The following is a 27,669-nucleotide window of genomic DNA, read 5'->3' on the forward strand; positions in this document are numbered from 1 at the left end:
AAACTTAACGATTTAAAGATAAGTATATACTTTATATTGGATGATAAGGATAAATACATAAAAAAAGTATAACGAAAGATATATTTCTTTGTTCCTAAAAGCTAAGGTTAAGATTTGTCAAACTTTTTAATATAAGTATCAAATAAATTATTAAAATAATTACTTTAATTATTGATCATCTAAAAGATACTAGATTCTCCTTTGGGTACTTCAATTGTCACATCATAAAAATCTAAATATTTTCTATTGTAATGCTTATAGACACCTCATGTGAATTGTGATCCATAATAACTAATTGTCAAAGGAAAAATTTATTCAATAATAATAAAGGATACCTTCATAAATTAATATTTAAAACAACCTTGTAATAAGCAATCCACCAAAAAAAATTAATTTGGTGTCACATTCTTAGCTCTCAAAAACTTGTAAATTGTTTAATCGTTTGTGTTTATTTATCTCAATTTATACAAACATATTTGACTGAATACATAATTTAATAATAAAATAAAGATTTTTGAAATTTATAATCTAAAATATACAAATCTATAGATCATTTCATAAAAATAAAGTAAATTCCATTTCATGAAATATATTATATAAATTGAGACAGGACGAGGAAAAAGAGAAGCTAAAAAAGTTCCACTTCATTTTCTGTTTATATAAATAAAATTAAATGTACTAAGCAGAAAGTTCCATGATAAACTTATAGTATATTCATAATATTTTAGCTTAATGTTTACGTTTATTTGATAGGAAGTATTTATAGATGCACTTTCGTAAAAAGAGAAACTCGTAACTCTTTCAAACAAGTATTTTCAGTTACGAAAATGCATATTTTCTTTGTTTCAATTTATATGTCATATTTTTTTTCTTTTATTTAGTCCTGAAAAGAAAATGACATACTTTCTTATATTTAAAAAGTAATTTTAACTTTAAACTTTTTTATTTTTCTAAAAATATTTTTCCATTTTTTTTTTAGAATTTAAACTTTAAAATTAAGTGTGTTAGGCTGATTGGATAATCTCCAAAAATTTGTAATATATAAAAAGATTTGCTAGACAAGAAGTTGGCAGATTCAAATGCATATTCCTCCTTTAAGGGAACAGAAAATAACAAAATAGTTTTAAGAGAAAAAAAAAAAACTTTGAACATATTTATAAGGGTCAGCAAGATTAAATTAAACTGTGGTCCACATATTTATTAATTAATTTAATACATATGAGTTGGATTTTATATATAGGCTATCTTTAATTCATCGTTTTTAGTCAACTCAAACAACGGGTAAGAAAGACATTATTGAAGGCTCATAGGTGTTTCTACGTTAAAGGAAAACATTAAACTCATTTTTATGATTCTATTTCTTAGAATTTTGCGTTATTACCTTCTATGCTAATTTATATGAGTCTGGAAGCAACTGTAATATTATCTCCGCATATAACTCATAGTTTATGAGTTCGAACCATAAAATCAGTTATATCGATAATATTTTATATCCTATTCAAGAGTTACATATATATTTGTAATGTTGAGAGTGTAGGAACAACTCTCTATGTGTATTTTGTCTTTATTTTTTTTTTGCTAATAGTTGATGTTTCATTTTCTTAAACAACTAATCATGTAATTAAGGTCCCTTAGTGTTTGGTTTTTTGCCCCACACGGTTATCCCAACTTGTAATTAACAAACAACTTGTCTTAATTCAAATTAAGTAATTTTAGCTCTGACTTTACATGGTATAACAATAACATATTCAGTGAAAATTCTATTAATAAAAAAGTAGCATATGCACATACGTTACTCTGAAGTAGATAGACTGTTTCTAAAAGACCTTAAATTATATGATCGTAAACTCATAAATGATTAAACGAATTGTGATAAAATTTCGAACTCAAATCCATGAAAGATCAAATCTTCAACTCATAGTCTAAAATGTTGTACAGAAAAAGTATTCAAAAGGTCAAAGTCATATAATTGGTTCCATATCTTTTTCTCTTAAGAACTAACAGAGTTGTTCACTCAACCGTTTAAATTAAAAATAATCAACAAATACGAAAATATATGTATATCTAGGACTGTGTATCGATAAAATATCGAGGGCCTCAACTTATTGTACCATACTTTCCTCAACTACCATTTGTCACGTGATAAGAAAATGAACCTTGGGCGTAACTTAGCTCCTTAAACAAGCTTACGTCCACATTTCTCATCGATCACAACCGATGCGGGGATACTGAAACTACATAAAAGTAAATCTTACCGAATGTTTTAGCTGTGATGGAGTAAAAGCTTCCAGTCAACTCATCGTCTTTGATTTGCTTGGCAAACTGCAGCCTCGAGGATAGATAGAAAACAAAGTTAGTCGATCAGATTGATAGAAAACTCAACAACATATACAGTGTAATTCTACGAGTAGAGCCTGGAGAGGGTAATGTGTATGCAGACCTTACCCCTATCTTAGGAGGTAGAGAGAGATTGTTTCGGATAGACCCTCAGATAAATTCAGAATTCATAAGGTGAAGAAAAATTGAGAATATACATGTTATTCGCACACACAACAACAATAAGAATAAGAGGCCATAGGAAGAATATACGTCTCACATGCAAAGCATATATATGCCCAAAACATCAGAAGCAAAAATCCTCGAATTGTTATTTAAGAGTTCAACATATAAACATATGGCTGAAGAGATATCAAAGAAAATCGAGTAACAAGTACATTTGACTTTGACATAGAAGGTAATGTAAGTTACCATACTTGGAGCAGAGCAAAAGTATAAGATAATCTCCCTTCTTGACCAAGGGTGGATCCAGGATTTTAGTTCTATGGGTTCGACCTTTACGGTTCTATAACATGGTGTTTGGGCCAACTCTCGTACTCCTCGACTAATTTCACAGTTCACCTCCCACCACCAACTAGTACCAGGTAACTCTGTGCACTGGGAATTGAATCTGAGACTTCATGGTTCTCAACCACTTACTTGACAAATAGGCCACACCCTTGGGTGCGTAATGAGCTCATATTTATTATTTGCTGCAATGTAGTAAAGTTTTACACATAAAGGTTCAAATGAAACTGGTAACACTAAGCAACATCTGCCCATAGGTTGATCAGTAGAAATGGATCCAAAATAATGGCTAAAAGGAACTGTAATTTGAGTCTATAGTTTAAATTTCTTAGGTAACATGATTCATTAAACGAAAAAAAACACTACATTACACTCGCCAAATCTCAGTTTCTTTGACAGCATAATTGGTTTTTGTGCTAGCATTATCTTATTCTTCGGTTTTGTTAGTACTGTTGTTTTATTTACTTTGTGGTATCTACACTGTTTTATTGTCAGTACTTCTCTTTCTTCATTATTTTCATCATTGCCTTTTAGTCTTGCAAATCTATTCTCAAGCCGAGGGTCTATTGGAAACAACCTCTCTACCCCTCAAGGATAGTGGTAAGGTCTAAACGTACACCTCACCCTCTTTATACCCCACATGTGGGACTACACTGGGTATGTAGTTGTTGGTAGTGGCCAAATCTCTAGTCCATATTGGCCTGAAAAGATGCGCAAACAGTTCTGGAAACTTCGCCATATGTAATGGTCTTAAGTAGAGGCTTGAGCATCTCCCAAAGCCACAAACCCCACTACATCAATTACCTAAGTTGTTCGAACTCGGATACTAGTGTCCGACACTGGTGCTAATCCGAAGTTCGGATTCCGGTAAAATCTAAATTTTATGATTTGAGGGTATGGATCAAGGTATGGGTGCTGGGATTCTACTAAAAGAAATTCAAAATTATAAAATAGAGCTACAGAGATATTCTAAACTTTGAGAGATACTCTTGTGGATATAATATTGAGACAAAAGGACTATAATATTGAAGGTATGTCATTTCCCATGTCTTACATCTTTGAGAAATCAAAATCTTCATGGATCTGGTCACAATATGACCTCATACCAGACAGATCCCACACCCACACTAGCGTCGTACCGACACAGGTTCGGCAGCAAACATGAAGAGTCCACAAAACATGGTCAGTTACTCTAGTACATGAAGATGGTAAGATAATGCTAAAATTCAAAAGGCAATTAGCAAAAGCACAAGCACAGTTCCGGGGACATTAATAAGAACATTTAACAATAAATTCCTTAACATTTCAAAGACCTTGTGTGTACAAACATGATATACTTATAATCACTTAAACATGTAGCAAGAGCAAGTTAGAGAAAACAAAAGAAGTGTTCGGGTTAGTCTTTACCAAAAGGCTAGCCTATGATCACGCAGTTTGTTTGCGTTCGAACCCAGCTCCAGGGTCATCATCACAGGGGACGACATCTAGTCCAGTGACAATAGCAGATGATGGACCCCTCCGACACCTCTGCTCCATTTCCTGAACTTTTTCCGGGCTTCCAGAAAACAAAGCTTCCACCGATCCATCCCTCCGATTTCGAACCCAACCTTTCAATCCCAATTCCTTAGCATTCTCCACAGTCCAGTCCCTGTAAAACACCCCTTGCACTCTCCCTTTTATCACAGCTCTAACCTGCAACCACAACACACAAGTAACCAAAATGCATGAAAATATGAACACTCATTACTGAAAAAACACCTTAAAGTCCCATATTTTTAAAGAACTTTAACCTAAAATCACAGCTACCTTGCACACACAACACACAAATATGAAATACATAAACTCAAATGATCAAACAACCATAAAAAACAAGTAGCTTAAAGTCTCATCCTTTTAAAGATTTTCAACTGAACCCACCGAAAACCTGCAGCAGCAACAGAAAATAGACAGAATAATCCGACAATCATCCTCATGTAAGCTCAAAATCTCATCCTTTTGAAGAATTTCAATACAAATCACAGCAAACAAAGAGACAGAGCACAACCCCAAAAATTCTAGCAATAGCTCATAATCACATCTCTTTTAAGAATTACAAATGAAAAATATTTCAAGCTATCTTGCAGCCTCTCTACTTCACAAGGTAGAGGGATAAGGCTACTTACACACCACCCTCCCGAGACCCCACTTGTGAGATTACACTGTCTATGTTGTTATCGTATGCTAACATGTAGCCATAGCACCACAAACACCCAAACACCATAAATAATCACACTAATTTCCTGGTAAACGCTCAAAAAGCCATCTTTCTCTTGAAACTTTGTTTGGATGGTTGCTAAGTATTGTGTTGTATTACGTATATCATATTGTATTGTCTTAACAAATGCAGTGTTTGGATAGAGTATATCGTTCTCCGTCCTTACATACTATTGGATAGATTATATCGTTCTTCCGTCCTTACGTACTATACTTTGAAGGATAAACCTACAACAAAAGTAGGACGGTAGAACTACTATTAACAAGCTCACAATGACCAAAACTCAGATACAGATCAATCACCCGTTATCATTAACAAGCTCAACATCACATCTAAAAAAAGAATCACAGCAAATAGCACATAAATATCAAAAACTCAGAAACAATCAAACACTCATAACTAGGGATAAGGATAAGCTCAATATCTCATCTCCTTAAGAAATTAATCCAAAATCATATCACCCTTACAGCCATAGCACACAAAAAATTTCCTAAATCCACAAATCACCAAATACCCATTTCTCAAAATTACATCTTTATCACCAATTTGAATTGAAAAAAAAAACGAAAAGGGAATTTAAGACCCAGAAATCACCAAACACCCATCTCCCAAAACAAGCTCAAAATCGAAAAGGGAAAAGAGGACTCACCGTTTTAACATCAGGGTTAGCGTCGGAACTTAAGGAAGACATAGGAGATGAAATGAATTTGTGCAGAAACGGAAGAGATGAACTAGGAGCAACACGAAGAGGTAATCGTAACAGAGGAAGCTGAAATGAAACTCGTTTTACACCTTTATATGAATCAATAACACTATGGTTATGCATAATAAACGAGGTTCTTGATCTTGTTTGCCATTGCTGCAATGGTGAGTCTAGATTGTTAAGCTTCGTAATAAAATTGGATTTGAAGAGTGAATTTGTGAAACGACAAGTGATTCTTTCAGTAGAAAAAGATACAGATGTTGAAGCTGCCACCAATGCCATTAGATTCGTATTCGATTCACCATTGACATGGTGGGAAGATCTCGTAACACAAAATTAAATAGGGACACGTGAACGTAATATTATTCGTCGATATTTTCTTTACGTTTTCATAATATCATTCACTAACGAGTAATTTTTGAATACATACCCACAATATGTATAAAGTGATTTAGTATTAAATTAAACGAAATTATCGATCAAAAATGATCCGTTAAGCAAAAATAATCATCTTTATGACCCATTTAAGTAGTTTTTCCTTAAATCTTTTAGTGTCAATAGCTCATTATATTATTTTGTTTTACCTTTTTCCAAATTATAATTATCCGTTAAAATTGAATATATCTGAATACATAGATGAGAGTGGTATTCAAAAGGAAAAATATATATTCGAAAAGGAATAGGACATTCAGATATATTATTGAACTTTCGAATATGTTTACAGACATTCGGATACATAGTTATATCGACCAGAGGAGAGAGGGCGACATATGTAATTGGAGTTTTTTTTTAAAAAAAAAAAATGATAGAAAATTTTAGAAATAGCGATAAAAGTTTTGACGTATATTTAGGTGATTTTTTCTAAAATGTTTGTAAACTTGGGCTATTCTTTAAATAGATCCTAAAATTTGCTATATGTGCACTTCACTTAACATTAAGCTTTTTTGGGTCAACAAATACAATTAGATGGGCTTTACTATTGGATTATGCTGTTGATTTGATGGGCTTTATTTCTGGAGGCCCATTTATAACTTTTAAGAACTCTACTCTTTTATCTCAATTGATATTATCAAGAATTAAAGTTAAACTTTAGTACAATTAAAAAAAATTTAATTAAAATAGAGATTTGCTATTTTCATAGAGAAAACATTGACATCAAAATTTTAAAATTGCATATTGAAGAGTCTCAAATCGATACTTTTTAAAGAATGAGTTAATATAAATTTTAAAAAAAAATTCCAACTAATTTTTAAGGTTGAATTAGATTCAATATCGATTTCTATAATGTGAAATAAGAGAATAATTCATTCGTAAAATTTTATTTTCAATGTTAGTGATTTCTATAATCAGTTTATTCAACATGAAATTAGTGAAGGATTCATTTCAAATTTTATTTTCAACGTTACGTCATCATATTAAATTGTTCATACATCAGATATGTCTAGCCTTAGGTATAAGGAGGTTCGGGGTGGGGTGGGGTGGGGAGGTTGCGAAGAGTCACGTATTGATTCTTTAAATGAGCTTAATTTTTTAGCCGAATTAGATCCACATATCGATGAGTAGTTGTATTTGTACAACTCTTTACTCACTTTCGTTCACCAATTTTATTTTCAAATAAAATACACATCTAAACATAACTTCATATCTTAAAAATCTCAACTTTCAATAACTCAAAATTTCTAATATTTCATATTTCAACCTCAAAATTTATTATCAATCGAAGCTCAGTCCACAAAATTCTATAAATCTAAAAAGTCCAATTTCTAATCCTTCTAGAGTTTGTATACTTAGTAATAGTAATTATTATAATGGACTTTTAATTATTATTTTTTAAGGAAGATATGGTGCTGCACACACTTCAATAATATTTTAAAATATTTTCTCCAGCCACAAAAAATATGCAACTATATAACCTCAAGCTTATCCAAATAAGCCAAAATGATTCCAAAAAGTCAAAAAAGTAACTATATTAACAAATAAAATTAAATCAAGGCTAGTCATTATGTTTCAAAAAAGTCTTCAATTTAAATCAAAGAAAATATAGTCAGAATAATACATTTCTTTTTCTAGTGTGAATAAAAAATTAATCTTTTCAAAGTCTTTATTTGTGCCTTGTAAAGAGGGTTTCAAACTTTGGGAACAAAAAGATTAGCTCAAAATATTAATGTTTTTAGATGGAGGGACAAAAAGCTACTATTTTATAAATTCTTGAGATAACGAATAAGTACGTCTAAATCTATATCAGAAATTTTAGACACACATTTATATTATACTAAGGTCTTATTACTTTATGAATTTATTTTATTAATAATATTCAGCCTACGTGACACTATTTTATGGGTCTAATGCTAGTTAACTTTTTTTCTCAAGCTAGTGTCATGTTGGTCGAAAAGGAATAGAAACTTGCCCATAAAATAAGTTCAGGGGGTAATAGATTCTTAGTATAGTATAAGTACGTCCTTGTGATTTCGGGCATAGATTTAAGGGGTACTTGTGCATACTTGTGCATTTTCTCTGAATTTATAACTTTTTAAACACTATGTTTAACAAGTATTTTATATTTTGAAGAAGTCATTATTATTAGAACAAGTTTTATGCTAATCTACTGGTCTATATATCATTCATTAAATTAATCTACTCCACTCTAAAACCATGTGTGAATATAGTGTAAACTCGAGTTATCTTTCGTATAACTGTATCATTTATTAATAATTGAAACAAATATTCTTAGTATAATCGAAAGCGAAATCAGAATTTGAAGACTATTAGCAGAATTATTAAAGACAATTAACAAATAATATCGTATTAGATTAGTAGATTGAAACCTAATCGAGTGGGCGGGTGAGTTGGCTTGTACCGGCACTACCAAGTGTCTTTCTAGGCTTTCTACGGGCGTGATTACTTATATTTTCTATCAGCTTCTTAGAATAGATCAATATATATATATATATATACATAATTTTTTCTGAAGTTAATAGGTGCACGTGCACTCTACCCCACCTATGTGTGTTCACCTCTGACTGTAATACTTATTTGTGATCCTTCAACTACTAAATACATGCGTTAATAGTTTAACTTGATCTTACATGATATTTATTTCTGATACTTTATATTTACATAATTAAATATTTATATTTGTATGAAATTAAATAAGTAAAATTAATTAAATTAGAGTCGATGTCAAATAACTACATTGGTTATTAATAATAGGTGGGGTTGGGGTGGGGTGGGTGGAGGGAGGGAGGGGTGAACCTTGATTTGAAATTAATGGTCTAATATGGAACCAACAATTAATATTTTTGACTAATATGGTGGCTAGTGTTACTCAACTTGTATTTTTCTTCCCAAGTTATGAAAATTGTAAAGAAAAGGTTTCATTTGAATTAAATTACTTTGACTAGAAACATTCTACTTTGGTTTAATTCTTATATTATATCATATAATTTAGAGTAATCCAAATAATGAAGCAATTCTACTTCACCTTTTTCCCTTTTCTTTCTGGGATGTCTTAAAATCAACTCATTCGTATGTTGTTATCGGAATTTTCATTAATGAAATTCAGAATATAAAGAAAGTTATCACAATAAAAAAATTTAATATGTATATTTGACATTTCTATACTATAATTTTTAGACGAAAGAAAGTCATTCAAGTAAGAATAATTCCACGTCGATTTCTCAATCAATACGCATACACATACGTAATCGACTCTAATATATCCCGTTTCACCAAGCTTTTGAAAGCTAGCAAAGCTATATTTCATTAATAAAAATCCCATCAATGTATGTTTAAATTACTTTTAAAAAATCACTCTATCGATAAATATTATACTTATCTGGTAAGTTATTTACGATATATATCTTATAGTAAGAAACATATATTTTCTTCTTTAATTTTGTTTTTCAAAGAGTAATTTATTGTTATTATTTAATATTTGATTATTTTTGTATGTGATGTTGAAAAATGAAAGATAATTAATGTATTTATATACGCACGGTTGGTTATTTTTGGACTTTGGGTTATAAATTCAAAATCCAGCATGGCAATATGAAAGAATGACGTGGACTGGGACCCACATTTTTTAAAAAATGTCAAATTTAATATTCTTCAAACCCTTTTTAGTTCATACTCACATGTTTTTTTAAAAAAAAAAATTTAAAAATGGCATGTCATATGCATTGCCATCCATCATACATGTCTCATGCTCAACATGCCATGTCATGGAATATGGGCATCATGATCATGCATGTATGTCATTAAGTTTTGGTTATATCATCAAAATAGTATTAAAACTTTCACTAATTTGTTTTAAGGGATATGACTTTTGATAAATAAAGAAAAATGCTTGAATATGTGATAATTATATATTTTTAGGCATAATACATAAACATAATCATTAACTTAAAGTCAGCTGATAACTATAATCTTTAACTTTGGGTGTGCACAAGTACGCACTTAAATTTGTATAAAATAAAGGCCGAACTCATAAACAGATCCCTAAACTTGTTGGGTTTTTTCTTTCAGGTACGTCAACTACGTCATTTTTTTTTAAATTACTGAACCATCCATAATTTGTTACTTCTAAACTTTTGGTTGATTTTAATATGCTTTTCTATTGTAAATGCCTTCAATTGTGTTCGAATTGTAATGATTTTGAATGAAGAAATGAAGACAAACCGTGTTCATCTGATTTATTTTTTAATGTGTTCAAATGACTTATGTAAAACACATTTATTTTCGAACATTTTCACTGTCAATTGGACTAATGAGTTCTGAAACATGTGTATCCTCTATCAATATCTCTCACAAATCTGATTTCACATCAATTAATAATGTTTGTTTAAACGGAACAATATGGGTGAGTCAATGATTTCAATAGAAAAATAACATAATTGGGATAACTCAGAGATCTGTTTATATATTTGGCCTAAAATAAAGCAAAAAGACATTTTGAAATTTTAAAAGGAAATGGACCATGCTTAGTGAATAATTTATTTTAAGGAATTTTGGCAAAATAGTGTTCTATTATTTCATTTGAAATCCTTTTATACCTCTCTTGATAATTTGCCTCTCTTTTTATTTTATTTTTAATGGTTGAAATGTTTAATTATTTTAATTTATTTTTCTTAAGAAGAAGCCAAAAACATGGCCACGTCATAATCATTGCTGAGTCACAGGCATTAAAAGGTCAATTTAATGACTCATTGCCACAATACCCCTCTCAATCTATGAATGAGTTTTTTGCGGTGTCTTTTTTGTAAGTTCGATATTCAATATGATATTAATTTTAATTAAATCTTTACTCATATCAATAACGTTTTATGTTAAATATTTTTAAATAAAAAGTTCAATTTTTCTAATTAAGAATATAGATAAAGTAATAGTATTTGGTTTGTTTTCTTTTATCAGGTTATATTCGATACTAAATTTCGACTTAAGCTAAAAACATCTTATATTAGAAGAAATATTGTCTAACAAATGTAATTTTATATTTGAGATTTAAATTTAATTAAAATAATTTAACATTTGCTTGATTAGAAGAAATATTTTTTTAATAAAAATAATTTTATATTTACAAATTAAATTTAAGATATTTAATTTAAAATAGAGATAAAAAGTAATGAATGTCTATATAATCAAGGCAATATATTGTTGATAGTGAACCATTTCCTCAATAAACTTTATCATTATTATATTTATATTTATATTATTTATAAGTGCTAATAAAATTAGGTTATTACAAATTTTAGAGATGTCATTGTACTACTATTAATTAGTTAAGTTAGGGGCTTAATAATCTCCTAACCCCTTTATTAATTACCAAATTGGACCACACTAGTGATTTTGTCACCTCATCTATTTAATTTTTTTTTGGTATTTTTAGGTTTCAGTTGAATAATACAAGTGGACATGCATGTTTACGTAAAATCTCATAGTATATTTGACCAAATTTTTAAAAATATAAGTATTTTAATCAAAATAATAATAAAAAATGAAAAAATGACATTTTTCTAGAAGCATTAGCACTTCTTAAGAGCTTTGCTTAATACAAATTATTAGTTTTAATAAATATTGAAAAAAAATATTGTTTTGTAAAAAAAATTAATGAAAAATATTTCTCTTAATACTTAAATATTAGGACCGGATATAAGCAGGTGTAAACGCGGAAGCTAGCAATACAAACCTCGAAAGACCATGAGTAAGAAGACAACGAGAAATATACCAAAAAATACAAAGATTTAACGTGGTTCGGTCAATCGACCTACGTCCACAAAGGAGATGAGTAATCTACTATAAATATGAGAGTACAAAATACAGAGGGAAACAACCTCAACCAATTCTCTCGGAATACATGGGAGGTTCACACAAGTGATAACGTATCAAGCTTGTGATCCTAAACCTTTTCATACAAAAAAATAATTAGTCAATCCAAAACCTTTTCCTAAAAGAAAAACCTATTTATGATAAGAAATTTAGGGCAAATAGAACTCAACATTAAATACATACTGTAAGATTACGTGTGGAACTTTAATTAATGGCCTGCAAAAGTTAGGTTTTAAATTTTGTAAATACGTGTATGTAATTAACAAATAAAAGAGGCAAAAATGATATTTAAATTATGTAAATATAATTTTTGAATTTGATATACGAGTGACAAAAATAATTTAATGCAGGCCTAAGAAAATGATTTTACTTAAAAAATGAATCGATGGTTGGCTCATTAATAATCCGATTATAATTTGATTTGAAATTTATCTTATACATATAAATAACAAATTAATAATACGTTTTTCCGATATAAAATCTCATAAATGAATTACTGGTCGAGGGTATACGACGTATACTTAACTTATGAAGATAAATATATTACTTTTGAAAGATAGTCGACTTGAGTATAATAAAATAAAGAATGAAAAAGGAAAACAGCAATGAAGAAAATATAACAATTAATATGAAATGAAAATAATTAGTAGAAAGAAAAAGCAAGACTAAAACAAATTATATTACAACCGACATCACTAAATTTAAATTCTTCAGGAAGTAAGAAAATATTTCAATATTTGTTAATATTCTATTCTAATGATTCGTAACTTTGAGTTACACACTCTAATAAGCTCGTCTCCTCAGTAAACTGATATAAGATCTACAAAAAAGTTATCAAATTCGTTTGGATCCATAAATTCTCACCTATCTCCGTCCCTATGAAGCTACTTCCACTTTTGCTCAGATATCCTCATTCTTACTCTTTATTTTTAATATATCCACAAATCCATTTCATCATCTTATTTTCACAAAATAATTATAAAAATGTTGATGAATCTATTTCAAAATATATTTTTATTAAATCTCATCACTATGTATTAGGTAAAAATATTATAAATGAATTATTATACAACTAACTATTGTTGAGATGACGTGGAACTGAAGCTGCATTTATCTTGTTTTAGCTGGAGTGAACCATGCCATCAATCTCTTCTAGAATCTTCCAGCATTAAATTGAGTTAATAAATGAACGGATCAAATTTCATTTACTTTCTTTTCAATTTTTATTTGATATTTAATAGCTATAAAATTGTTCAACAAATTTAATTTTGTGTCACGCAAGACCTATTTAATTAAGAAAGAAATACCTCGTAACATAATTTATTTCCCTAATAATCAAGTAAGCCTGCCCTAATGGAAAAATTAGTCGTGTACAACATATAATACAAACTTAATAAAGAAAATTATATTTTAGATTTTTAATTAAGACAAGTATGTACGGAGTCAGCAAAGCATGATTTGAAATAAAATATTTGGAAAAAAAACAATAAAGAATATATTCATAAAATGTTTTATTTTATATTACTAGATATTGTTTTGAGGTTAGGTATATACGTGGCCTTTATATTATTGAAAAAAAATATGACCTCATGTAGCAAAATCCATCCCACAAAAAATATAATTTAAAAAAAAATAAAAAAAATAATATAAATAAATATATATATATATATATATATATAAGCTCAAAAGCATGCCTTTTCTATTGAATTTTAGGGGCCAATAATATGACCTAATTAATTAATTAAATAAAATAAAGTAGTGTTGTTGGATGCTTATGTTAATTTGTACCTAAACCTACAGTATTTTAATTATAAATAAATAAACCTTGTTAGGAGTGGATATTCAGATTAAATATGAAAATGTTGATAGCTTGCCAAATGAATAATTATTTCCTTAGTATTTGAAATATTCCTCCTTATCTTAAAAAAAAATAAAAAATTGATATATTGATATTATTTTTAGTTTTTTTACCAAAAGAAAAAAAAGATGTGAAGTAGATTATTTTATCTAAAAATGTAGACATATGTTTTTGCTATTTTTTTTAATGTAAATCGATAATCAATTCATTTGTATATATACGATTTATCACACATAAATTTTGTACAGGATATTAAATTCGATCATTTTTATATACTTAATTATATTTTCCATATGTTTCTGCATGTGAAGGGTTGTTTTTTAATTTTATGAGCCACACATATTGACATTTTTTCTTAATAATATATGATAACGAAATTTAAATTTGTGACATTTGTATCATTAATTCATTATATTGAATCGATGAACTCATGTTATATTTGTATAAATTCTTGGATACACATCTTCATTTATAAAAATTTGTCACATGTAATATAAAAATAATTAATACACTTATTAAGATCTGAATAATTATGATATAAATTTATAAGATAAACACATTTAACAAGTGAGATTTGAATAATTAACACCTCTATTAAAAACCAACAAATGAAGCTTAATAAAATAAAACAGGTCTTAATAGAACTCTTTTATCAACACATTTTCAATGATGAACTAGGCAAAACATATAGTCCAATAATTAATAATAATTCTAATAAATTTGAAGCTAAATTAAAATAAATTTGTATAGATAACATTTTTTTTTAAAAAAAATATATTATATAATGTGTGTTGAATTAAAAAATCTTTTGATGGATATTGATATACATCATGCCAAAAATTAAAATATCAAATTAAAACGATAGAGAATATTTATTATTTTTGTAATTGTAAGAATTGTTTTTTCTTATAACTGAAGTAATATTGAGTATGTCGTCTGTCTAGCTTATAAAGATAAAAAGAACGAATAAAATTATCGATAGTATAAATATTCTTCGAATAAAAAATATAAAAAAACTCAAAAAATTAAATTATGAAAATCAATGATTATAGAAATTATTTTATTTATCAATATTGAATCATTATTTAAAATCTTTTCACTTTTTTATAAAATCATTATTCACACAAAAATGACAATTTTTATATACTTTAATCATAAATGAAATCAGCATTTTTGGCTTTTTAAATGAAATTGTGCCACATATTTATATTTTCATATTATATATACAAAGTTTACTTGTATTAAAAGCAATAAACTTTAATTTTGTTCTCATTTATTATAAAAGAACCTGATTCAATTTAATTTGTTCACACTGATACTATAAAATACATTATTCTATATTACCAAATCATCTAAAAAATAATATCTTTTATTAAGAAGTGAAATTTTTAAAAAGTGTTATGGTAGTATAGTATAATGATGTTTTAATCATAATGTAATAAATATCTTTAAAAAAACATGAAAATTAAAATACTATAATTCATTCATAATATTATCACAAAAATTGTGATGAACTTTTCTATAAAATATTCTACAACAATTTTTCTATTTTTCTTGAAGTTAACAACATGCTTACATAACCATCTATATATCTTTTAATTCGATGTTAACTGATATTTATATTCTTTAATTTTTAGTGTACGATACGTACACACGTCCGACATGATTTTTTACATGATGACAATCATATAAGATATATTTGAACTTATTTATATATATTACGTAAAATGTATCGCATATGTATCTATACTTATTCAACTTTTATAAATATTCAAATATCTGTTTGTGTATACCATAAATTAAAAAACATAAAATTTTAATTGAGCTCAAATTAAATGACATGCTTTAAAAATTGTTTCATATAATAAAAATTTTACAATTCTTTTGAGTGGTGTTTGATAATGATCCATGATAGGGAAATTTAAAAGATGTCTCTATTAAACATGCTAAATGATGTATGGAAATATGTCATATTATAAGAATTTAATTTTTTATCCCAACAATTATTGGCTCCTTTTATTTTGTCTTTATTCTACCTATAAAGAAAACTTTGAATTCTATACACACACGTAATTTTGCACAAAATGTTTTTAAATACTTCCTAAAGTATCAAAAATGAAAAACACTCACGAAAAGTTAGGACTTTTAATTAGTTGAGTTAATTAATATAAATTTTTATTTTAAACAAAATTTCATATTTAAGTTCATAATTAAAGACAATTGTGGTCTCTTAAAATTCAGATAGTACCACATAAATTAAGATAGAAAAAATACAGTACAAGTAACCGTTTTCAATAAATCACAATATAAGTTAATTACATGTCAAATCAACATTTTGAGTTTCGTTCTTAATGTATATAAAGAATTTCCATCAAAATAGTAAAAATTCTGACTTCACCTCTTTATAATATTGTTAATGTATACGAGTCTTACTTTTATCAATAAAATTGATTTTGAATAAAACTAAAAATAAAATTTGCCATTCTTGTGTGTTACAAATTTACAATCAACCTTATTTTTGTCCAACTTTCTTTAGGTTGATGATAGGAAAATTAAAAGTTAAAAAATATGATGGTTTCAACTTTTGTTGTATTTTAATTTTTTTGTTTTTGGAGATTTAAAGAAATATTGACATCATAATTAACCTTTAATTTTTAGTCTTGTGGAGTAGCTTCCTATGTGATATATTTTTTTTGTTAAGAAAAATAACAACTTTATATTTTTGTGGTTTGGCTTTTTTGGTCATCACTATCTTATCTTGACAAAAAAAAAATTGTTGAAAATTTGACAAAATTGCATGAAACAATTGTGATATTATGGAGATGTTGCCAAAGCACTACGCAAGAAAACACTAGGTACAATAAATATGACAAATATAAATTACATTATTTGTAATATAAATTTTGGAATTTTCAAATATGCCAAATTTGATTAGATGGCCAACTTGAAACGCATAAATAAATAAATTTATTAATAAAAAGAAAGGAGAAAAAAAATAATATATATATATATAAACACACAAATTTGTGAAGGAATATTCGATATTGATGATAATAAATATTCATCGATCGTAAATTGTATTAGTTTAATTCACGAGAAAATTCGTTAATATGAATGAAATTTACTATTGATATTTATTAATCTCAACGTAATGTGTGTGTATATATATATATATATATATATCCAAATATTTTTATAACTCAAATTATGTATTTATTTATAACTAAAATTAAATGTTTCCTTCTTTTTCCCCATTCAATTCTTCATTACTTTTCTTATACTTTATTTATGACTTTTCTTTTTAATTTTGTTAATTTCAACTTCCTTCTCTTCCATTTATACTTTATTTACTTTACCTTTAGTTTTAAATTTTCTCTTATATTTTGAATAAATTTCTTGTGATTTAAATATTTTTATAAAGAACAACCATTTATTTCTTGAAAAAAATTTAACTAGTTAAAAATCTCGCGATTTAGTATTTTCTAAGAAATGACGAGTATTTAATTATAACATTTAAAAAATACTAAGAGAAGTGAGCACCCACGAACTTAAGATCCTAAATTCACCATTGGATATAGATGATGATATTTTACAGTTTAGTTTTATATTATTGAGAAAAAAATAATTACTACCCTGTCATAATTTCGTAACAGGATTATTATGACGAAAATGAGGATGAGTTAATAAAAAATTGTGATAGTGATATTGATTCGTCGCAAACTTTTCACAAATATTTTCTTTCTATTTGTCACAAAATAGTGACTGAGTTAAGAATCTGTTACAATATTGAGTTAAAAATATAAACTAATGATGAAACTATTTGATAGATTATAGTTTTTTCTTTCAATATGCATTTATCAATCCATTACAATCTATCGTAATCTGTTTTATGTGTATCACATAAAGACAGAGCCAGCCCTTTACTTTTTCAAATTTTGGACCCTTAGTTACAAATTCTAAATCCGCCACTTATATCACACATATGTACATACATAATTATTTCAACAACTAAGTTTTAGTAGGGTCCATGGACTTAAAAGATCATGATCATTGAAAAATAAAATTCAAATTAAACTTGTGTTTCGTTACTATATGATTTTTATATCTGAAAAAAAAAAGCAAACTAACTATCGTGTATGACTAGTACTACGCAATTAAATTTAATAATTTTGATTCAAATTTTGATATTAAGTATATTTTTAAATATATTTGAATAATTTATTCAGATTTCAATAAATAAACAAAAATAATTAAAATTCATAATTAAAATTTTTTATTCCACCTTTTAAGTTTTTTTTTTTTCTGAATTGCATTTTGCAGGGTCTGTTTGGTGTCGGGCGCCCAACATGATTTCCTCTATATCACTGAGATCTTTGGTTAAGAGTGAAACGTTTTTCCCATTGAACCACAACCTATGTTAATCGCCTTTAAATATATATACATATATATATATATATATATATATATATATATATATATATATAGATACAAACTAACGTATTCAAAATGTCCAAATTTGACTTGTGTTTGTCTAGAAAAGTGCACATTTTTTCCAAGTATGATACAATTATTTTTTTATATATGACATGCGTGTGTATCATGGGGCACGTGAATATGTGTATCACGGAGTAAAATTATTATTTTTTTTGGTTAAAATGAATATTGAATATCGAGTAAAATAATTCGCCACTAGAAAATAATTATGATGATGAATAAATTAATTATTTCTGAAAAAGATATTATTTTCAGAAAAGTTCTTGTGCATATGTAGAATTTTTAGAAAAATGCATTTTTTTTAAAAAAAGGGATAATGCACAACCCCTCAATCTATGCCAGAAATATCGGAGACACACTTATACTATACAAAGGTCCTATTACCCCTGAACTTATCTTATTAATAATTTTCTACCCTTTTGGCCTACGTAATGACTATCTTGTGGGCCCAACGTTGGTTGACTTTTTTTCAAGCTAGTGCCACGTAGGCCAAAAAGGGTTAGAAAATTACTTATAAAATAAGTTCATGGTGATAATAGGATCTTAGTTGTCACGACCCAAACCGGGTTGCGACTGGCACCCACACTTACCCTCCTATGTGAGCGAACCAACCAATCTAATCTTAACATTTCAATATAATATCAACAGAAAGTAATGCGGAAGACTTAAACTCATTAAATAAAGACCAATTCATTAACTTCTAAAATTCAACATCTATTATTCCCCAAAATCTGGAGTCATCATCACAAGAACATCTACGATCAAATGACTAAACTAAGAGTATTCTAAAAGCTAAAAATACATAAGAAGCTAGTCCATGCCGGAAGTTCAAGGTATCAAGACTTGAAGAAGAAGATCCAGTCCAAGCTAGAAGCATTAGCTCACCCTGAATTTCCGATGTAGTAAGACTGGCTTGAATTACTGTTGAGTTGAAGACGATGGCACGTTTGCTGCACTCCATAAATAAACAAGAAGAGAACATAAAAGTAGGGGTCAGTACAAAACACGGGTACTGAGTAGATATCATCGGCCAACTCAAAATAGAAATCAATATATACCGAGTAATATCATAAAATCAACTATGATACTCAACATGTAGCAACAACAAATACTATATCATTAACAATTACCGTCAAGTTCACACATGAGGACTCAAGCCTCGATACCATACTCATTTGGGAATCATGTTCATTAGATTGAGTATATTAACATCTTTCAAGATTCATTATCTTTATTTCTCTTGTGTCGGTACGTGACACTCCGCTCCCTCAATATTCATTAATCCTCTTGTGTCGGTACGTGACACTCCGATCCCCTAAATCTATGTGTCGGTTCGTGACACCCGATCCCCTAAATATATGTGTCGGTTCGTGACACCCGATCCCCTAAATCTACGTGTCGGTTTGTGACACCCGATCCCCTAATACTACGTGTCGGTTCGTGACACCCGATCCCCTAATACTACGTGTCGGTTCGTGACACCCGATTCCCTAATACTACGTGTCGGTTCATGACACCCGATTCCCTAATTCTACGTGTCGGTTCGTGACACCCGATCCCCTAATACTACGTGTCGGTTCGTGACACCCGATCCCCTAATTCTACATGTCGGTTCGTGACACCCGATCCCCTAATCTCCTTCCATCAATTCATCAAGCCTTCTTTCTTACCAAGGCATCATCAATCCCATTATTTTAGTTCATCACGCCTTCTTTTATACTAAGGCCTCATCAATCCCATTATTTTAGTTCATCACGCCTTCTTTTATACCAAGGCCTCATTATTAACAAGGAGATTAAGATTTTGCAAGATTTGGGATTCAATAACTTCATCATGCTTATATAATCACAATTATATAATTACATTCATGCAAGCATACAATTAAGCACATAGCAGGGTTTACAATATTATCAATACATATCATTCTCTATTAAGAGTTTACTACGAATATCGTAAGAGAAACCATAACCTACCTCCACCGAAGAATTGCGATCAACAAGCTATCTTCTCAAAATCCTTGCTATCCTCTTCGTTTCTCTCTCTCTCTACTCGTTCTCTTTCTTTTTCTGTTTTCTCTTTGTTCTTTCTATTTTTCTTATTCAAACCCTCTTTCTTTTACCCTAATTAACATATAATCAAGTGTAAAAGATGGCAATAATAACCCACTAATTAACTTAAGGTTACCTCTTTTATCCCCCAAGAAATTGAGTTATTAATATAGACCCACGAAATATATAATTATAGCAGGAATAGTCCAAAACGCCCCTTTAAAACTTAACCAGAATTCCGACTTCAACTGGGATTACGCAACCTGTGACGGCCCGTCGTGCCTGCGACGGTCCGTCCTGCAGGTCGTCGCAAAGTTCAGAGACCCAATATTTCCACCAAGGGTCTGTGACGGTCTGTCACACCTGTGACGGTCCGTCCTGCCATTTCGTTACGAAGTTCAGAGAGTCGATTTCAGTACCCAATTTTCAGTTTTTCTAAGTGTTTTGAAACGAGACCCTGCGACGGTCCGTCTTGCCCATGACGGTCCGTCGTGGGGTCCGTCGCCTCAGCCTGTTTTTCCAGAAATAAAATCTGCTGCTCAAAACGACTAAACAGGTCGTTACAATAGTATAGTATAAGTGTGTGTCTGGAATTTCAGGCATAGGTTGAGGGGGTATTTGTGTATTTTCCCTTTTAAAAATAATAATTACAAAGGAACTGAGACGTAATATGTGATATTTTTGAAGAATCAAATCAATATGCAAAATATTTATTCTTAGAATACTAGCGAAGTTAATTACGCACACTATATTTTAGATTTGATTTGTTTGAAATATTTAAAACAACTAACGCAAAACGCAAAGATCTTTTGTTTTATGATAAAAGTTATGATATATTGATAAATAGATGTTTTTTTAATTTTTAATTACAAGTTCCGAATCTAAGTTTTTTTAATACAAAATCGTCTTTGTCAGAAAGCGTTTTATCCCTTAATGTAAAACTTATTAGCATGACTTCAAATTTAATCAAACTTCAATATAGATATCAAACAATTATTGAAAGTAAGAAGAAAAAAAGACCTATTATTGGACTTCATAATATTCTTCTAGTCAATAATCATAATCTCTATTTTTAATTTATTTATTTATTGCGTATTTTACGGAAAAGATTTTGACATTGATGGGTTCTTTATGCAAAAAAAAATTAAAATAATAATCTAAAAGAATTCTTGATTAGTGACATTTGATAAATAATCGTGATTTTTGGATTATAGTCTAAGATTCGAATTACATCTTAAGGCAATATTAGCATTACATGTTCTCATAATTAGAATTTTTTACTTAGTAAATTTTACAAAATTAAAATAAATTCCCTCATGAATAGGTGAATAGCATATATAAGTTACGTGTTAATCACGTAATGAATCTGGTTTCTTAATTTAACTAAAATAGAAAAGTAAATATCAATTGATTTATCGAGTAAAGTCTGTTTACTCAATAAAAATTACGACCTATGATGTGCGTAGAACTTTCAACTATATTTTAATTAATAATTTCATTCTTCATAAATTCAATTGTTGAATTTTTTTTTTTAAAGTTTGAGGATAACGATAAACTTAAGTTGAGAAATAATACCTCTGACCTACTAAAAACGTTCGTAAGAAAATAATAGCATGTCGAACATCTATCTTTCCAACTAAATATAATTAAGTGAGAGATTCATTAATTAAATTTTATCATCAACTGACAATGATTGACAATACTCCTTTCTCTAAATATCTTTAGAAGCGAAGAAGACAAATCTAAACGTCATTTTAACAATTTACTCAACAAAGTAGATATTTTTTCAAAAACAATATTGATATAATGACTCTCTTAATTTTACGAATTTCCCCCTATACTAACTCTTATAGAATATTTATTTAAATGCAAGAGTTAGCTCTTTTAATAAATGGCTTTGTGATAGACAAAAGATTAACACCTTAATCTTGACCCTCTAAATATTATTTTGTTTTAATTATCATGGCTTAAAGAAGTTAACAAGAGTCAAATCTATTGAATAATTTACATAAAAAAAAAATATAACTTTGAGTATTTAACTAAGTATCTTATATAAATTGATCAACATCATAACCAACCAAACCATGAAAACTATTTTTTTTTAAAAAAAAATCATCTTGACTAAATATAATTATTCTAATTGAAGTTGAACCTTGTATTGGCTAAATTAATACTTAACCTTTATAGTATTTGAAAAGGCAAAATCAAATAGATATTTTCCATGCAATAAATATATTTAATTTCTTGATATTAAAGCTATTTGCAGTGTTTAAAGGGTATGTGTAACCAACAATGGATTAATTAGTTAAATTGTAGTTAGTTGTAATCAAGAGATTAATTTGTCTAATCCACTTTTTTTTTTTTTTTAGCTAAACCAACTTCTCAAAAGTCACTTTTTATCAATTTGGAATTTTCTAGAATTATCTTATTTATCCAACTTCTCATTGCTTCTAGAGTTTAACATCTTAAAATATCTTATGTTTAATTAATTTAAACCTTTAAGCTAATTATAATATAATATGGAAAGGTTGAAATTTCTAAAAAGGGGAAAAATAACCGGTTTAAGCTGATTTCTTCATGATTCATGTGACAATTAAGAAATGTTTTGTAGTTGAACTAATTAACTAATTAACTAATATCTATACCATAATGTTAAAGATTTTTTTTATAGTGTTTGATTACTTAAAATGTACATTATATATGCAACCGTTCATAATAAGTGAAACTAATAACTTGTATAACAAGGCTCAGTTATTACATGCGTGCAGGATTCATAAAAGCACGAACTATTTAAAGACTTAAAATTTTTGCTTAGTAATGAATGAAGAATATCTCTTCGAACTTCCTTCACCAGCAACTTGTGAAGAAATTACTTTATAAAACTCGATAAATCTTACTTCCCTCTTCTCTTCACTTATTAAGTGAAAAAAAATTGTTGACATATTATAAGTAATATCATAAGATTATTGTCACATAAATATATGTTATGAAACGAATGCAATATCATAAGATCATTGTCAATCCACTATTTATGACTTTTAAGTCTTGGTTAATAGTTTTATTTGGCTTTGTTAACGATGCATATGTAAATAAAATTTACAATTATAAAGTTGTAAAACCAGTGCAACTAATTGTTGGTGCTTTAGTTTTCAATTAAGTCCTTGAGTTTGGAACTTCAACAAAAGCAATAAGATTTTAAAATGTATGATCCTGAATTTAATTTCATAATTTTACATCGTATAAAGATAATTTTATCATTGTTAGTTAAACTCTTTGAATAGTTCATAATAATTGATCATTTGACATCAACTAATTCTTGATGAGACTTAATAAGCTTGAGCCTCTATGCCATTGGCTACAACATAATTCAATACTAGCTATCATGAATTCCATTTTCTATATATTTTCTATCATAAATTTATTGCAACTTTGAAAAATGTTTACCCTAGCTTGATACTAATTATTTTTTATTTGAAAATCCAAAGAAGAAGTTGCCAACTTTTTTCTTGGATGCCATCTCTCAAATATGACTCGTAAAAAAGATATAATGGCGGAAGTAAATTTAAAATTTAGAATTTATATCTTTTTTAAAAAGACATCAAGTTATCTAGTATATATAGTATAATGAGTTGCATAATACGTATATAAACTTTGAACAATTTAAGCGTATATTTATATCGACTGAATCACTGAGAATATTTTAGAGTGTACAATTTGTTAGTTTGCTAATGCATGGTGTAAACAATTCCTTTAATTTTGTCTAATTGTAGATGGTGCTAATCCAACTACCCTAAGATGTGACCTAAAACCATATTTCCATTATGTCTTTTATGTGCAAAATCTATCAATTTATAATTTATATATGAATAAAAACAAATATTGACAATATTAAAATTGTACTATAGATATTCTTGTGCCAAGTGGTTTATTAGCCACCATAGGTTAAAAATTAAACATGAATGCTTACATGTACACAATGAGATAACGTAAATAATGAACAAGAAAATAACAAAAATATGTAGTCACAAAATTGAATATATTATTATCTATATATTATATTAATAACATACAAGTCAAAAGATAAACCTAATTAAACCTAATGACAATTCCTAAAAAGAAACTATATCCTCATATACCATTACGTATACATTTCATATTATTATTATTTTTCTAAATGTCTCATAATATGTGATTTTTTCCCACAAATTAATACAAAGTATCGGGGTAAAATCTCATTAGAACTTGTAAATTACAATTCATTGTGTTATCTTTAGATATTGAGACATTTTCTTAATGTATTTACATTTTCACTTGAACTCTCTCCCTCAACATTGATGATCGAATGATCTGTCACGTGAATCACATGACAGAACAACCATTAGGATTCTCGTCACTGAACATTTGTGCGTTGTTCAAGTATGTCGTTGGTGGAGGAGGTGGTACATATGACGGTTGGTGGTAGCCATACTCCATGGCGTAGCCCGTATGAGCGTTGTAACCGGGATCGTACATTGTTAGACCATAGTCTTGATTCATGTAACTTTGGTTGTACACAGGCATCGCGTAATGTGTTTGTGCATTGTAACCATAATACTCTAATTTATTCGCTTCGGACTTTGTCTCCACACCTTTACTTCCTTCGGCTTTTTGTTCACCCCCTTCTTTCTCTTTCTTCTCACCACCGCCACCACCACCACTTACTTTCTCTTTCTTCTCACCACCATCACCACCGCCGCCACCTTCTTTCTCTTTCTTCTCACCACCACCGCCGCCACCACCTTCTTTCTCTTTCTTCTCTCCGCCACCGCCACCGCCTTCTTTCTTTTCGCCACCTCCATCATCTTTCTTAGGTGGGATGATTTCTACATTTCTTTTCAATTTATCTTTCAAATAAGGAATTAATTCCTTCAAGTCCATTGTACCCTTAACATTGACCAAATCTTTTTCCGAATCTACTTTGACTTCTTCTACCCCTGTCAAAATTAGATTATAATTTTATTAGTTTCATTAATCGCGTATCGCGCAGATACTAATACTATTGATTTAATTGACTATATTATATAGATCTTACCATCAATTTTCTTTATAATTCTCTTTATTTTGTGTGCACACCCATCACAATGCAATCGAATCTTCAACACCACTGTACTTACTTGTGGCTAAACATATATCAAAAATTTAATTAGTCATCAAAAAAATAAATATCAAATTTAAACTTAAGCTATAATAGCACATTTGGTCCTTCATATTTAATGAATTATCAACCATTAAACTTTTATTATTCATTGAAATTTTGAGAATAAATGAAATGTGCTTGGATCAAAGTTGAAATTCATTAATAGTTGAGGGATGTGAAGTGATATTATTCCTTTAATTAAACTAATTAACTAATTAATCTATAGTTGAAGGAGAGTGAAATTACCTCTTTAGGCTTCTTATCTTCAGGTTTTTTCTCTTCTGCCTTTTTCTCATCGGGTTTTTTATCTCCACCGCCGGCGCCGGCGCCGGCGTCCTTTTTAGGCTGAGGAGAAACGAGCACCACCGTCTTCTTCGTCTTCATCGCTACTTTCTCCCGGAGCCATGCCGGATCCACGTTCCCTTTCACCGTCAATTTTCCACCGTCACAGTCCGTCTTCACGTCCTCCACACCTTTGATTATCAAAATTCAGAGACGGAAATCAGAATTTGAACTTCATTATGACTTAAGTGATTTGTGCTAAAGCTAAGAGCTCGTTTGATTTAATAAATTTCTTAGCATAAATTTAAAATTAATACTAAAAATTATTAAATTCGATCGAACCGACGATCTTAATCACAATGATGATTCCTTGAAAAAACCGTAAAGTTCTATTTGCCGGTAAATTCAAGGAAACAAAATTTTATCAATAATAAACTAAAACTCTTCACTCTTTTAATTCAAATTTCAAATTATATTTCAATCTTCGTTTAATTTTTAGAATTTCGGTATAACCGCGATAGGCTCGACTCAGAAGAGATTTAAGCGAAGAATAATAATTACCTTCGAGATGGCGAATGGAACGTTTGACTTTTTTGGCACAGCCTTCACAATGCAAATCGAGTTTTAAAACTATGACGGTAGGACCGGCATCCTTTTTTCCACCGGCGGCGACAGCGTCACCGCCGCCGGACTTTTTTTCTCCGGCGTCATTCTTCTTCTCTGCTACCTCTGCTTTAGTTTCTTCTTTTTTCTGCAAATTCCAAAAAAAATAATAATTAAAAATTGAGTAATTTGAATGAAATTGATAAGTTTAAAAATGAATTTATGTGATTTTTGAGTTTTAGAAGTAGTGAATTTACCTCACCCATTTGATAAAATGAAAATGGATTATAGAGAAATTATAGGAAAAGAAATTTTTTTTTTGGTTTGAAGAGAATAAAATGGAGGCAAATGAGAGAATATATAGAAAAAAAAATATTTAATATGTTGAATAAATAATAAATTGATGAGATCACATTCATATACTTATAATAAAAATTAGTAAAGCCCCCACTTATGGACTCTTTTATTTTAGTTTTTATTATATATTTATTTTTGGTTGTTTTGGGGGGTTGGTGGGGTGTCATTGAGGGGGTGGGGGTGGTTGAAATGTGTGTATATATAATATATATGTATATGTGATGTGAAAATGAAGATATGGATGGATGATGTGAATGATGGATGAATGTGATAATAGGATAACTAATTTTAGGAGTACGCATCTAGACATTTTAATTTGATTTTACGTCACGATTAAATACTTCGATTCGTTTTTGTTGTCTAGTAGATACTAGATTTTAGTATGATATATAAATTCTAGAGATGTCTAGATGACTGTTTATAAGTTTACACTATATTTCGATCATTGTATTGTATTGTATTGTTGCTAGACCTACAATGTTTGTTTTAATTGTTATTTAAAATTTATTGTATTGTATTATCAAATTTCATTGTTACGTAACAATGAAAATTTCTATTTTATGGAACAGTCAATTTGGTGTATTCACGTTGTTACTTAAATTTCAAAATACTATTTTACTTTTTACCTTAATTATTTAAAAATCTAATGAAACCTCATTCCCCAAAATAATTAAGGATATTTTAGTAAATTTATAAGTTACAACACAATGCGATACAATCAAACCA

General features: G+C 28.8%; 2 protein-coding genes across 3 annotated transcripts; both read right to left on the reverse strand.

Moving 5' to 3' along the window:
* Positions 1-1,891: 1,891 nt before the first annotated feature.
* Positions 1,892-6,229, reverse strand: LOC101262949 (uncharacterized). Of its 2 annotated transcripts, none has more exons than XM_026032799.2 (3): positions 5,748-6,229; positions 4,252-4,536; positions 1,892-2,322 (listed from the first exon to the last, which is right to left on the reverse strand). In XM_026032799.2, the coding sequence occupies exons 1-2, from the start codon at positions 6,081-6,083 to the stop codon at positions 4,270-4,272; spliced, it is 603 nt and encodes a 200-aa protein (XP_025888584.1). In that variant the 5' UTR covers positions 6,084-6,229; the 3' UTR covers positions 1,892-2,322; positions 4,252-4,269. The 2 variants fall into 2 exon arrangements, with proteins under 2 accessions (XP_025888584.1, XP_019071337.1); XM_019215792.3 differs by having other exon boundaries at positions 1,892-2,329; positions 5,748-6,213.
* Positions 6,230-24,544: 18,315 nt separating this feature from the next.
* Positions 24,545-27,041, reverse strand: LOC101262648 (heavy metal-associated isoprenylated plant protein 3). Its single transcript, XM_004246580.5, has 5 exons — positions 26,844-27,041; positions 26,545-26,734; positions 25,948-26,174; positions 25,597-25,684; positions 24,545-25,498 (listed from the first exon to the last, which is right to left on the reverse strand). Exons 1-5 carry the CDS (start codon positions 26,850-26,852, stop codon positions 24,885-24,887), a joined length of 1,128 nt encoding a protein of 375 aa, XP_004246628.1. The 5' UTR covers positions 26,853-27,041; the 3' UTR covers positions 24,545-24,884.
* Between the last annotated feature and the right edge of the window lie 628 nt (positions 27,042-27,669).

The sequence above is a fragment of the Solanum lycopersicum genome, chromosome 9 (genome assembly GCF_036512215.1).
Source record: "Solanum lycopersicum chromosome 9, SLM_r2.1".
Classification (NCBI taxonomy): domain Eukaryota; kingdom Viridiplantae; phylum Streptophyta; class Magnoliopsida; order Solanales; family Solanaceae; genus Solanum; species Solanum lycopersicum.

What these genes read in the sequence shown, in the direction of transcription:
- LOC101262949 (XM_026032799.2), bottom strand. Translation starts at nt 6,083, where the DNA reads ATGGCATTGGTGGCAGCTTCAACATCTGTATCTTTTTCTACTGAAAGA. An exon ending in CTAACCCTGATGTTAAAACG is followed by an intron (nt 4,537 to 5,747) that starts GTGAGTCCTCTT and finishes TTGTGGTTGCAG; the next exon opens with GTTAGAGCTGTGATAAAAGG.
- LOC101262648 (XM_004246580.5), bottom strand. An exon ending in TTCCATTCGCCATCTCGAAG is followed by an intron (nt 26,175 to 26,544) that starts GTAATTATTATT and finishes TGATAATCAAAG; the next exon opens with GTGTGGAGGACGTGAAGACG. An exon ending in AAGATAAGAAGCCTAAAGAG is followed by an intron (nt 25,685 to 25,947) that starts GTAATTTCACTC and finishes ATATATGTTTAG; the next exon opens with CCACAAGTAAGTACAGTGGT.